At 34.1% G+C, this 14,930-nt stretch overlaps 5 protein-coding genes across 5 annotated transcripts in view; 3 read left to right on the top strand and 2 right to left on the bottom strand.

The window, feature by feature from the left end:
• LOC125857689 (LRR receptor-like serine/threonine-protein kinase RGI3) overlaps positions 1–14,930 on the top strand; it is a 297,610-nt gene that overhangs the window by 66,065 nt on the left and 216,615 nt on the right. The gene's annotated exons all lie outside the window — the stretch shown is intronic.
• Positions 1–14,930, bottom strand: part of LOC125857704 (FKBP12-interacting protein of 37 kDa) — a 224,029-nt gene that overhangs the window by 52,710 nt on the left and 156,389 nt on the right. The gene's annotated exons all lie outside the window — the stretch shown is intronic.
• On the top strand, positions 28–738 carry LOC125857716 (60S ribosomal protein L27a-3). The gene has a single exon (XM_049537332.1). The coding sequence runs from the start codon at positions 109–111 to the stop codon at positions 553–555; it is 447 nt and encodes a 148-aa protein (XP_049393289.1). The 5' UTR covers positions 28–108; the 3' UTR covers positions 556–738.
• LOC125857695 (uncharacterized) lies at positions 4,545–6,888 on the top strand. Its single transcript, XM_049537306.1, has one exon. The coding sequence runs from the start codon at positions 4,715–4,717 to the stop codon at positions 6,515–6,517; it is 1,803 nt and encodes a 600-aa protein (XP_049393263.1). The 5' UTR covers positions 4,545–4,714; the 3' UTR covers positions 6,518–6,888.
• On the bottom strand, positions 8,967–10,703 carry LOC125857706 (myb-related protein 315-like). The gene is made up of 3 exons (XM_049537318.1): positions 10,270–10,703; positions 9,889–10,018; positions 8,967–9,805 (listed from the first exon to the last, which is right to left on the bottom strand). Exons 1-3 carry the CDS (start codon positions 10,400–10,402, stop codon positions 9,091–9,093), a joined length of 978 nt encoding a protein of 325 aa, XP_049393275.1. The 5' UTR covers positions 10,403–10,703; the 3' UTR covers positions 8,967–9,090.

Raw genomic sequence — 14,930 nt, 5'->3', positions numbered from 1 at the left:
CTTCCATCTATAAATTTCTGAAACCCTAATTTCTCCACACTCCTCTAGGGTTTTTCACCTAGTTCCCCATTCCCCTCTCCCCTTTCCTCTTTTGCAGCCGACGGAGAAATGACGACCCGTTTCAAGAAGAACAGGAAGAAGAGAGGTCACGTCAGTGCCGGACACGGACGTATCGGTAAGCACAGGAAGCATCCAGGTGGTCGTGGTAATGCCGGAGGTATGCACCATCACCGTATCCTTTTCGACAAGTACCATCCTGGTTACTTCGGAAAGGTAGGTATGCGTTACTTCCACAAACTCCGCAACAAGTTCTATTGCCCTACCGTCAACATCGACAAGCTCTGGTCACTTGTCCCTCAAGAGGTGAAGGACAAGGCTGCTGCTAGCAAGGGCAGTGCTCCCGTGATTGATGTTACCCAGTATGGTTACTTCAAGGTATTGGGTAAGGGTGTTTTGCCTGAAAACCAGGCTGTGGTGGTGAAGGCTAAGCTTATTTCAAAGAATGCTGAGAAGAAGATTAAGGAGGGTGGAGGTGCCGTTGTGCTCACTGCTTAGGTTTGCTTTTCTTCGTAGTTTTTGGTATTCATATCGCCGATCTCAACTGGTTTGGGATTAAGGCTTAGTTATCTTCAATTTTGTTTTTGATTATTAAGGGATGTTTAAACTTGAGTATCACTGTGTTTTTTACTTTGAAATACATTTGGATTCTGATATTGTCTATGCGTTTTGCTTGTTCAATTGGATGCGATCTTCCCTTATGAGTCACTTCTAGCACATACTTTGGCACATAATGTCCTATTTATTAACTAATGTTAATGTCACTTTGTGTTTTTGTGCGTTTTGCGATACTATTTTTGATCATTCACGAAGCACACATTGATGTGCTTTGTGTGATTGACTACTGTCGAACCATGTTAGATGATTAATTTGTTTTTTTGAATGCGGTGTCGATATTTGTAAATTGTGTATATCATTTGTTGTGCACGTAAGTTAGTTTTAGCAATTGTGTCTCAGTTTTTAACTTTGGCATTCCAATTAATGGAATGTGTGGGGTACTTGAATTCGTCTTTCTAGTGCAAGTTTTACCTTGGCTTATGATTTTGATCACCAAGTTTGGGAGAGTGTGCTTCCTAGTAAATGATCAGTTAGGAGTTGATTCAAATTCTCATTGTTGTTTGAAACTTTAAACTTTGAATTGGTATCAGTCTGTTACTTGCACCACTATCACCACCAACATTTATTGTGTAATCCCACAATCCGTGTTTGGGAATGGTAGGACATATTCAGAATACCTTCTACCTTTGCAGGTTACAACCATTAGTCTATTAGGGGTTGTTTGGTATAGGGGAAGGATAGACAAAGTGAATCCATTGATTGGGATATCTTGTGGGATTAGTTAATCCACCATATATATGTGATAATCTATCTCATCACTATAGTGTAAATAGTGGAATATAATCCTGGACTCTAACTAATACCTCTAAGCAAACACACATGTATTTTATCCTGTATCCCTCTTATGGAACCACTCCTAAATGTGGGTTATAGTAAGTCTTTGCTCTGATTTTCCATTTGGATTTGCTTTTAGCACTTGCACAATTATTTTTTGTTTTGGGATGATGATGATGTTAGAGTGGGATGGGAATGATAGGGCTTGAAAATGAGTAATGACCTTGGGATTTAAAATTGTGCACTTTACTTCAGATCCCAGTGTCTGTGTTCTGTTCTTTGAAACCCTACAGCTTTTTTTTATATGGTGTGTTGGAGCATACATCTTTTGGGGTGCTTACCTTCTTCTATGGCCATGCAATCTATCTTTTTGTTTCGTGCCTCTCGTTCTGGAGTCATACCTGCACTTGTTTAAAGTTTCTGTTTGTATAAATTGCACAAAGAGATGTGTCATGTAAGATATTGAAATCTGTTGGCCGATTGACTTTTAGGTTCTTAGAATATCACGCATTCACTATTTTAATGCCACATTAGGGATCATTCAACTATCAGGACTATAGGAAATACGGGTTATAAGTTCAATAGAAACAATTTGAAGTAGACCTTGTAAAAGGAAGAGTTTCTACCATGACAATAACTATCAGGACTACAGGAAATACCGGTTATAATTTCAATAGAAAGTGTGAAGTAGACCTTGTAAAAAGAAGAGTTTCTACAATGTGAAGTAGACCTTGTAAAAGGAAGAGTTTCTTCCATGACAATTTATCCCCCCCCTAAAAGAAAATAATCAATGAAACTTGTTAGTATTATAATAAAAACGTCATTCCATCATGTTTTTGAGGCATATAACAAAAACATTAAGTCCAATGATAAGTGAAAAAGTAAAATTTCGTCATATGTTTTTGAAAGAAATATTATACAATATATAATCACTCTCACGGTGTACCAAATAGTAAATATGCGATACAACTTGTTATTTGAGTTATTCTCAATCTTTTTATTTCTATAGATTAAAAAACTATAAAGTATCATTCATTTATCTAAGAATCACGAGGGTCAACAATATTAACTAAAGAATTTAACACATAATTTGTGTAAGATCTGTTAGGCGAGCCCCAAGCATTAGGCGTTGGGTATGCTTAGGGCATACATCGGGTGCTTAGGGCGTAAGTCTTAAGAACTAAGCCCAACACTTGAGAGTCGTATAGAACTAAGCCCAACACTTGAGTCTCGGTATGTTTTTGCTAGAGCCCCCGCTTGAGGCGAGTCCAAACAAAGTCCTTTAAAACACTGCTAGTTAGTGTCTGCTTTGAGTGGATTAGATAGTTTGCTGGAGTCTAGCAATGGTGATTCGGAAACTTAGGTAACTACTGAATTATGTTAGGGATTGTAACTAGTTTGCTAATTTTTCCTTGTACTATGAACCCAGGACTGGTTAAATCTTACATTGAGTAACAAGGACCATTAGCTCCTCAAATTGGGCCAGTCCGTGGAGTTGAGGCCCAGTGGGTTAATTAAAATCTGATTATTGGTGAAAAAATAACAAGACTCCATGTATAGGAAAAAGTGACATTATTCTGAGTTCTGTTTCACAACTGTTATTAGTCCTACAAGGAGGAATTCCAAATGAATTATAACATAAATACGTAAACATTCTCCTTTTATACCACATTTCATATATGTTGGCCAACACCCAACATACCAAATCCTACAAATCTTAACAATAAATGGTTCTTTTCGAAACAATACTGGATACAGTGTTAGAGAATTCTCTGTTTAAATACACCTTATCCAACTTTAATAAATACCAAAAAAGTAAATTTAGCAGCAACTTTTTCGATGCATCTCTGTGAAAGATTCATATATCTGCATTTGTGATATGCTGTGAACATTTTTACAGGTCAAGTCCTCTCTACTAGTAATATTGACAATTTAACTAATTCGTTTATGGTCAAACCCAATTTCTTGGTTATGGAATTGACGAAGACTCTATGGTTTTTGACTTTTCGTTAACGTAGTGAATGTGATGTTTTAATTGAAAGAATAAATCAAGTGGGTACGTAATACTTACAAAAGTTCCATCATATTACTCCATCATTTCAATGTAGGTTCATATAATAAAAAGGTTCCCCAGCAGTCAGAAGCTGCAGGTCTGGGCATTTGACAAAATTTCATAAACATTTTGTACCTTTCTTATGGAATTTTGCCAGGAAAGTTACCTTATGACCCTTAAAAATTAAAATTAGAAGTTTCAACACTTGAGCTCTAGTATTAATATGTTATAGAATTGGAGTAAACAATTAAAAATTGAATTAAAAAACATATATCCGTTTTGAATTTCTAGAAACAAAAAAGGCAAACAAATTTATAAAGAACTTCAAATCTCTTTTTTTTTTTAAAAAAAAAATCATAGTAAAGTACACGTTCATGAATAGTTAGGGGAACGGTCCTTTTTTTTTTTACGCGTTTTGTCCTAGTTTTTTTTCTTTCCTGAAGTAAACTAGACGGAACTTATTAAAATTCTTATCATTTGTACTTTCTTTTTTCCTTTTTGGATTAGAGAGGAAAACGTTCAAGCTCAATGTTTGGTGATGTGAATACGACTACACAAGTGGCATCACGGGTTCAGTTATCAATTCCCAATTTGCCACGACTCCTCTAATTACAGACAAAGTGCTAGAAAACGTAACGTTTATCAATACATAATAGGACGTTTTTATTTATAATATATAATAATAATTCTAATTTATTTCAACATATTTTATTTTGAAAATTATATCTTATCAAAAAAGTAAGCCTAGAATATTCATAATATAAAAAAATAGGCAAAACTGTTCAAATGCTCAACCAATCATTCGAACTAGTCACACTTTTTAGTATTCTACCCGCTTAACCACTTGAACAAGTCTCACTTAATATTCGAAAATGCTCTTTGACTCATTCTTCGCTCTATCACAATTTGGTCATCACTTCATTACCACACGAATTTCCTCTAAAATCATATATGATAATACCCAGTGACTCATGTGGAATTATGATTCATCCAACTGTTTAATACAAATTACTTTTATGAAAGTACTACGAAATCAATTAAACAAATGTAGTAATTAAGTGTTTTTTAAGAACACAAGTAGCATTATTTTTCTTTTAAGTAAAAGGAAGTTATGTCAGCATGTCTTAAGCACTGTATTTAAAAAATTGCTGCTAGATTTCTATTACATTCTCTTCCCCAATTTTTGAACAGTTGAACACCTTTACCAAATTAATGGCGGAAGAAGAGAAATCAGTGCAAGAAGAGCTTTCCCTTCCGATTTTACTAGCTGACAGAGTAATCAAATCTGCTCAAGAAGCCGAATCCTCAAAAGTAGAATGCGCCGATCTCGCACGCCACGCTACTCAGCTGAACCAGTTTCTCCGATCAACTGTTCGGCTCACCAGTTCTTCACAATCCCAGTCTCTTTACGACCGGCCCATCCGCCGGATAACTTCTGAAGTCACCAAAACTCTTGAACGAGCACTTACTCTTGTACGCAAGTGCCGTCACAAGCCTAATCTACTCCGTCATGTTCTTGCCATCACCTCCACCACTGATTTCCGGAAAGTTTCTATTCTTCTAGAAAATTCCATCGCCGATGTGAAGTGGCTGTTATCCATCTTCGACCCGGAAGCTGGCCCGACACTTTCCCTTCCTCCTATTGCTAGTAACGACCCGATTTTGGCTTGGGTTTGGTCTTATATTGCTACTATTCAAATGGGTAATCTTCAGCACCGAATTGATGCTGCTCAGGCATTAGCTACCTTAGCTCTCGATAATGACCGGAACAAGAAAATGATTGTGGAAGAGAACGGAATTCCGCCTTTATTGAAGTTACTGAAGGAGAGCAGTTCAGCAGAAGCACAAATTTCTGCGGCTACTACTTTGTACAACTTGGCTGATGATGAGGAAAGAGTGAGGGCAATAGCAAATGATCTTGGTGTTCAAATTATTGTCAAGGTGCTTGCGGAATCGCCCATGAGAGTTCAAATTCATGTGGCTAATTTGGTCTCGAGGATGGCTGATTTGGACTTGTATGCCCAGGAAGAATTTGGGAGGGAGAATATAACGAGGCCATTGGTGATTCATCTAGGAATGGATGTAGTTCTGGATGAACCCAAAGACGCACCGCCCCGTAAGACTCCTAGTTTGCATTCTTTAGTTCAAATAAATAAGGAGATGGCCAGGAATAATTATAGTGTACATTCTAATTCTATGGATGGGAGCAGTAGGGGCGGGCATTACAGTAATAAGAAGGAGAAAGATAGGGAATTGGAGCCTCCTGAGGTGAAAGCTAAGCTTAAGGTAAGTTGCGCGATGGCGCTGTGGAAATTGGCTAAAGGTAGTTTGTTGAATAGCAGGAAGATCACTGAGACTAAAGCCTTGCTTTGTTTGGCAAAGATTATTGAGAAGGAGAAGGGGGAATTGCAGATTAATTGTCTGATGACAGTGATGGAATTGGCTGCAGTTGCAGAGTCTAATGCTGAACTTAGACGAGTGGCGTTCAAGCCTACTTCACCTGCTGGAAAAGCGGTTATTGATCAGCTATTGAGGGTGATAAATGAGGAAACTGATGCTCCATTAGTGATTCCAGCTATTAAGGCGATTGGATCGTTGGCTAGGACATTTCCTGCAAAGGACACGAGAATTGTGGAGCATATAGTTGGTAAACTTGGGCATAGAAATACTGATGTTGCTGTGGAAGCATGTATTGCTTTGGGGAAATTTGCATGTCCGGACAATTTTAATTGTGTGGAGCACTCGAAGGCAATTGTTGAATATGATGGAGTTCCAAAGCTGATGAATTTGCTGAGGTATGACCGAGGGCAGGTGCCCGAGCTCCAACTGCTCTGCTACCTTGCTTTGCACGTAGGTAATAGTAAGGCCCTTGAGCAAGCAAAAGCCCTGAGCATCCTTGAGGGTGCTGCTCGTCATGTAGTTGCTCAGCGTCCTGATTTAAGGGAGTTGTTTGCCAAGGCGATCCACCATCTTACTCTTTATCAAATTGGAGGTCATATGCATAGACAGGCTTAATGCTTCATTGTTCGGATTCCTATCCAAGCAGAATGTCCTTAGCACTCCATGCTTCTCAAATAATCAGGTTTGAAGCACTGTCCTGACGAAGTCTTTTATTGTATTCCTGCAGAATTGTCAGCTTCAAACCTTGTTCTCTGAAACTGTTGTCGAAGCTACATTTTAGGTACGTGTTCAGACGAATCCGGTAGCTTTTGCTTAGACTGTATTTGTATTAGAAAATCGATAAAATATGTATAAATATTTAGTTGGGAATCCAGTAACCAAAATAAGTTATGGGCTTGGTGGCAAGTTCAAAACCCATAAACTTCAAATGCTGGCTCGTCTTTGTGTGCATTGTAACCTAATAAAATGTTACATTTTTGTCTAAAGGTATATAGTCTTGATAGTCTTGTAGGTCACCTAGGTTAACTGGCTAGTTATGCTATTAGCCAAAATCTTGGTTTGTGATGGAGATGTATTATGCCAACTATTTTATGTATTCCATTAAAAGTAGCATCCAGGGGATGCAAACTGATTTAAAAAACAGAGCAAGTCTCCTCTAAATCATCTAACGGAGTTCCCTCCAATGAAGCAGTTCTGGAGTAAATTTTGGCCGCTAATGGAGGTTCAATATCGTCATTGTGGTGCTCTCATTATTTCCAGGCCAAATATATCATAAAATGATGTTAATTGGTCGTTGGCCATAAGCGTTCTTCTCACTTGTCTTATTAGTGTTTGGTAAGCAAGTTTAAGATGATGTAACAAAGGACAATGCCATTGTAAGGGTCATAAACATTCAGCTGCTTGATTTAGTATATGTCTAAGTCAACATTGTTTCTCTGAAAGTTATTTTTTCTTGCTACTCTTCTGCTTGACCTTTTGCATATCCTTGGACTATGATGCATAGTGCTTTTATTGGTTGGGTTGGGGGTATTGCAGTTCTCCAGTTTACATTCAGTGGGGAAATGACAAACTCCTGCTGAAAACGTAATAACATGATAAGAGGTGTAGCTTAAATGAAAGAAAATGGTTGACAATTAATATCGTATTTGTATAATTTAAACTTCATGTGTCTAGCTTGTTGTGAATCATTCTTCGGAAAACAAATGGTGTAAAGATAGGCTGCTTCATAGATCTTCTCCTTTAGTTGCATGGCTGCAGAGAGAACATTCCTTCAATATTTTGTGGAAGAAGTAAAATGCAGAATAATGATGTCTAAACAGCATGCAGAAACTAGCTATTTATGCTATAGTAATATTTTTCATATGTTTTATGTTCTCTAAGAGAAGATTGCATATGTAATAAACCCTATCACTATCAACTTTGGTCAAATACTATTGGAAGCGCGAAATAGTTTTAAGTTACACACAGTCCGTGTAAATAATTTTTATACTAGCAGGTCATCCAAATGATATCCTATATGTAAGCCTCCTTTAAATGTCTGAGTTGAAATCTTGAAAATAGCATGTTACCTGTTACAAGAAGCAAAGATGATTTGATGGTATAAAAATTGTTTACCCTGACGGTGTATATTACTTTGAAATTGATCAATGTATAATTTGTGTACTTCACAATTACATTTCAGGTTCAGCTGTTGTTCTTTTATTGGCAGGCTATTTCTAAGGTGACCCAATTTTTTTATTCACCTTAACCTTTTAAACTGTCTGTTTTGAACACTTTTATGGTAAACTCTATACAATAACCTTAATTGAAAATCGTTTTGCTCGTGTCAAATTGTGTCTAATAATACTTGATTAACTGTGTGGTGTTGCTATTACCTTAAACTAAGATGTTCTCATATTAAAATATCCCTGGGAGTGCCAGTGTTTCCGCCCTGCTATTTAAACTATATTTAATTAGTAGCTAGCTACATGCTCTTTCTCAGCTTCTTCTCTTCATTCTCCTCCTCCATGTTGCCACAACCGCAATGTAACAGTGACGAAGGTTTGTAAACCCGTCTTTTTTTTGTTTCTTGTTTTATATCATACAACAGCAGCAACATATCCATGGTATTCCCACAATTGGGGTATGAGGAAGGTAGGGTGTACACAGACTTTATCTTACCTTTGTGGGGTAGAGGTTGTTGCTGATAGACCTTTGGCTCAAGAGTGAGGTTTTCGAAGCAGGTTTACAAAAAATAATATCTGGCAGCTACAGAGTGATAGATGAAGCAAGGAAGTAACAAATAGTAATATACATTGAAGAATAAAAGACTACGAGACTACTAAATACCAATAATGAGAAGCAGAGAGGACGAGACTAGCCCCCTCTCTCTTCTCAATCCTTTAAGCCGAAGTAAAAATTATCTTCAAACACATATTTTTCAACTACAGTCCGACATGTCTTAAAGAATGGACTCTGAACCTGAAAGTTTGTTTAAGAAAAAAGGATTGAAGCAATAATGTCCACACAAAACTACACCCTAATTCATAAAAAAAAAGCCCAGCCTATGTTTATAGCACCTTTGTATATTTATTATGTACATAGAAAAGAAGAAAACAGGAAACCAAGAATTGAAAAAAAAAAAAAAAGAGGAAGAACACAATAAACAAATCGAATTTACAGTTTAAATTTGCTGGAAAACATGTAGATTAGCCCCACTTAAATTCTTCCGTTAAGGAACTCAATGGATAATTACTCATAAAATCTCCAGAAGTACTGTTACCATATAGCTGATCTCTTTCTTGGCTTGGACTTGACTTTAATTCTTCATTCTTGATTCCAATGTAAGGATACTGAAACAGAGATTCCATTTTGTTCTCAATATCCCATGACAAGGCTTCACTGTTTTCCGACATCCCGTTTATCTGAATTCCAGCAGTGTTTTGATTGCTACACATATTTGAACTGTTGGTTGAACTCATTCTGGAAGTTGAGCTGCTACCAAAATCAGTTTCTGTCATCTGTCCATGTTCTAAATTTGTTACACTTGATGCTGAGCAAAACACATAATTTGGATTGTTCTCGAATTCTCTCTGATGATCATGGTATTGAGCTATTACTTCTGAATTATACTCACTCGGATTCGAATTGGATTGGAAATCAGGAACAAACAGAAGATCAAAAACTTGTTTACTTTCTGTAAATTGTCCATTGGCCATTTCATTAAGATGTGGTGGTATCTGCAACATTGAGGTTTTATTTGTACAATTCTCTTCATCTTTGATTACTTGATTCTCCTTTAGTGGCTTGTGGGTATTTGGATCAATCCCCTGCTTCATTAACTTCTTCTTCAAACTCGAATTCCAGAAATTCTTTATCTCGTTATCCGTTCTCCCAGGTAATTGCGCAGCAATTTGTGCCCATCTGTCATATAAATAAAACTATTAGTTAACTACTTAAACAACCTAAACAGAATTACTAATGAAACTCTGTTTTGTATAGAGTACCTGTTTCCAAGAACTTGATGGAGACTAATTATCTTATCTTCTTCATCTTGTGAGAACATTCCTCTTTTAAGATCAGGCCTTAAGTAATTTATCCATCTCAATCTGCAACTTTTCCCGCATCTTTGCAACCCTGCAACATTTCACATCATTAGTAAAAAATTGTACTAATAGGCAATAGCCCCTACCGGCCGCCCGGGGCCGGGGCAGAGCCAAAATTTTAACTTTATGAGTTTTGGATTTTAAAGAACGACTTCAGGAAGTTATAATAACTGGATTCTAAATTTGATATTTATACATATTTAATGAGCTTCTTAACACAAAATACACTGTTTGAGCAAAAGCTACTGGGTTCAACCAACAGTAAAAACATTATATAATTACCTGCTAATTTAGGGACTGAACTCCATGAGCCAATACCAAAATTGGTGATATAATTGCATAGTTTTTCATCTTCTTCAGGTGACCACAATCCTTTCCTTAGCTTCTGCTTCACACTACAAGAATGGCGCCCCATTAATTTCTGCTCCCAAAGCTTTCAACAGGGACTCTGTGTGTGTCTTATAGCTTAGATGATATAATTTACTTATAAAATTGGGATATTGTAAAGTCATCAATATGAATTCTAGAGATGAATGAAAAATATGTAAGATAATAATCAATAATTTCAAGAAGTCTAGAGAAAAATCATACTTAGACCTCAAGCTAAGAGAGAGGAGAGAGAGACAAAGAAAGAATAAGAAGATAGGTGAGGCAAATCAAGTGGGTTTTAAGCAAATTTGGTGCTGCTTTCGAATCGGACTTGATTGAATGTTAAGTTATCTCTAGATTAAGATAAAAAGCTTCTGTATTCTAAAAAAAATGCAGCTCAATGAATTCTTAGATAAAATATTTATACATATTTCGTGGTTGTTAATAGTAAGAAGACAATTATGTGTAGTTTAATAATCGCAATTATACAGTATGATTGAGTTTATGGAGTGTTACTCATTTGCATATAATACTAATCATTTTCCTTAACCGACAATCGTACAGACAGATGTTGAAAATTAATAGGTGGCTAATGGGACCCTTTCATTTCATTTTTTTTTTGTTTTACTAATAGTCATGAGTTTAATTTTGTAATTAGCTAATAAGCCTATATCTAATCTTGTTACCTCAAATTAAGCACCATCGTCATCAGAAATTAACTGAACTAATTTTTTTCTGGTTTTGTTTGTTACTCGTCATTGTCTTTAAAACAAATGAATAGTTTATACTTTATAGTTACCGTTAAGTCAAAACAACTAAACAAATTTAAACATTTCGAACTGTATATTTTTGTTTAGTTTGTCCAATAAAAATGGAAAAATCATAACTACCAAATTAATTCAATCGTTCCATTTTGATTTTTTCGGTCGCTTCGGAACTGAACCGAACAAACTATTGTTATATGTACGATTGATAACTGTAAATTATACATAATATTTAGGACCATTTTTTAGATATCCATAAAAGATACGTAGTACTTTGAAAAAGAAAAAAAAGCAAGATATTAGAAAAGGCAAAAGAACTTGTGAGAAGTTTCCTTTGGCATTTTTTTATAAAATTTTTGGGTGAAATTGTAAAAGAAATATTTTAAAAGTTCAACCGACACAAAGATTTGAGGAAAGTATGGGGTCTAATATAAAATTTGACTTTTAAGAAAACACTTATAAATGTCACATTTTCTTGGTGTATAAAAAAGGCTGTGAAAATTACGTACCATCAATTTATTTGGAAATGTTCCAATCGTGTTGCTTTTGCATGCTATGTCATTCTCCACCCTATTATTTTCAACATACGTAGTATTGCCGAATGTTGTGATCGAGTTATAAGTATCTTTTTATTTTTAATCAAAAAATTTAGTTTGAGTTCTAAGTATGATATCGTCTTTGATAAAAAATGTTTATTTTTAATGTGAGATTTTCTGACATAAATTCAAATTAATCAAACTTCAAAATGAATATTAAACATTAACTAAGAAACCAAAAAAGAAAACTTTGAAATACGCAGCATAATATATACGTATAGCTCAGGAAATTAAATTGTGTCATTTTCGAAAGATTTTTCTATATTTTAATGAGACATTAATACACAAGTGGTAGTATACATAATTTATTTGTATGTCCAAAATTGTCAATTACTTATTTTTCGAAACATTGAAACATAAATTGCTTTCACGTCCAACTGTCAACTGTGTACATTTTATGGAACAGCTTCACTAAAATCATACGTCAAAATAGTTTCTAACATTATTGTTGTGGCCCTGCCTTTGAAACTAAATACGACTCTTTATCCCAATATTAATTGTGGTGTTCATTCTTAATTATAGGTTTCGGGTTTGAGCTTTGGTGCGAAGAAGATTTTGCTTCGAACTTCGAAGCTCAATGCGGACTCTGAACACTGGACGAGAAATAAAAAAAATATTACTTCTTTCATCTGAAAATAGTTATTATATACTCTCTCCGTCTAACAATAGTTGTCCATTATACTATTTTGGAATGTCCAACAATACTTGTCCATAATTTATGAAATCAATGAATAATTTTACGCTTAGTTCATAATTTACCCTTATCATTAATTATAATTATTTTTCTATTGCATTTTTCAAGATATTGTATTTATTATATTCAATAGGGATATAATAAAATTACTCTTCTATTTATAGTTTCTTAAGAATTGTGCATAATTAATAATGGACAATTATTATTGGACAGAGGAGTATATTTTTTATGTACACTTCTTAAGAAAGTATTAATAAACTTAATATTTTACCTATTTTAGCCCTTTAAAATATTTCACCATGTTATCTCTCCTCACTAGTATTTATTTACTATTGAATATCTATGTGAGCACCAAATGGGTTGTGGTGCACTGATTGTAGTGCTTCACCCTTAATTAGAGATCTCAGGTTCGAGCCTTGGGTATGGAGAAAATTTTGTTGGGAGTGCCACTCCCGAATGGGCTCTGCAGAGCGCGATCCAAATTTAGTCGGAGCTCCGATGTGGACTCTGGACACAGGATGGAAACCAAAAAAGAATATCTATGTGAGCTCCATCAATGATGTACTTCCTCTAAAATGTTGTAATTGACATAAAGGGTAACTGGAACAAATTAAAGTTACAATTCGATCTTTAAAAATGATTAATATTTATAACAAATATTTTAATAAGAACTATAAATATTTTGAGACGATGAGAGTGTAATTGTACGAAATTACAAATAAATAGTAAGTTTTTATATTATCTTAGCGAAATATTTGTGCTTCTAGAATACATCCACCTGCAGTAATAGTCATTTTGTAATCCATATTAATTGCAATGCGTATATTCAATTTCATGAAATTTGTATAATTGTTTAGTCCTTGTATTATTTTATTTCAGACCTTGCATATATTTTATTATAAGTAATTGAAATGTATTAATTATTATATAGACATGTAAAAATGAAATTATAATTGAAAAAATCATTGTCAACAAATAATATATTATGTCGCCAAATTTGATTGATTTGGTGTACTATGTGATTTCTCTTGTGACTTTTGAGTTACCTAACAAATAAGAAATGAACATTTTTTTTTACATTAAAGAAAATAAATGTTTTTATTAGATATTTATAGAAAACAAAAAACATTTTTACCTTACCTTAAAAGATTGAAAAGGTCGGATCCGGTTCCTCTTCATTTCTCTTCTCTCCATTTCCCCCAAGTTCTTGCTTGGATGTGAGGCACATGACATAGATAAAAATTAATGGCTAAGATTTAATTGATTATAATAAAATCTTAATTATAATTTAGGTAATTAATATTTCATAAAAATAGTAATGCCACAATCATACATGTATATTATCTTTTCTATAAATATATTATAAAAAAAAAATCTCGTTTTTCTAATTTCTTTCCTGCTAGTATTATCATTTGTTTTTGTCCTAACTATGTTAAATATTTTCTATTTTTATATTATTTTTTTCCTGTGAGTATTTTTGCAATTAATTATATGTGATAACCAATTTTAAAGAGAAAGATCAAAATTGCAATCTAACACTAACTCAATTAAAAAAAAAAAAACCAGAACGTAAATACTCGTAGAGAAAAAAAAATAGAAAAAAAGAGAAAAAATTTATAATATATTTATGGACAAGATAATATATTTGTATGATTTTGACATTATTATTTTTGTGAAATATTAATTATCTAAATTATAATTAGAATCTTATTTTAATCAATTAAATCTTAGCCATTAATTCTTACTTATGACATGTGTCTCACATCCAAAATGAACTTGAGAAAAATGGAAAGGAGAGAAATGAAGAGGAGTCGGATCCGAAAAAATCATAAACTCTGCGTCGTCATTGGTAGCTCGACTTTGACTTTCAACAAACAAGCACCTTTCTGTTTTATTGAAAATGAAAATAGATTTCGATCTTTTTCTTTAAAAGGAACCTTTTTCTTTTCACACAATTTTGGCTATATACACTGCAAACGAAATCCCCTCTTCTTCTATATTGTTTTCGAATAAAGTAAGTGTCAAATTTGATTTGTATTTCACGAAAGTTTTATCATTCACAAATTTAATTAAGCTTTATTTAATTGGCATATTACTCTTTTTGGATGTGTTTAGTACGAAGGAAAATATTTTTCATGAAAAATGTTTTTTTAGAAAATGTTTTCCTGGAAAATAAGTAGATTTTTTACTTATTTTCTCATGTTTGGTTGGTGAGTAGAAAATATTTTTTAGTGTTTGATTTATGAAAATTATTTTTGAGAAAATATCTCTTTCTTTTTACTAGAGAGTAGAAAATAATTTTTAAATTAAAATTAAAAATATTTTTTAAAAATAAACTTAATTTTTTTTGGGGGTGGGGGTGGGGGGATAAGTGTGAGATGGGGTAAAAAAATAAATATTTGAAATCAAAATTATTTTTTAAAAACAAACTTAATTTTTTTGGGGGTGGGGGTGGGGAGCTGATGGGGTTGTCGCGGGTAGGGGTGGGGTGGGGTGGAAAAATAAAAAAATTGAAATTGG

Source organism: Solanum stenotomum, chromosome 3 (genome assembly GCF_019186545.1).
Source record: "Solanum stenotomum isolate F172 chromosome 3, ASM1918654v1, whole genome shotgun sequence".
Lineage (NCBI taxonomy): Eukaryota > Viridiplantae > Streptophyta > Magnoliopsida > Solanales > Solanaceae > Solanum > Solanum stenotomum.
The sequence above is the reverse complement of the archived record's forward strand: the minus strand, read 5'-3'. Positions and strand labels throughout refer to the sequence as shown.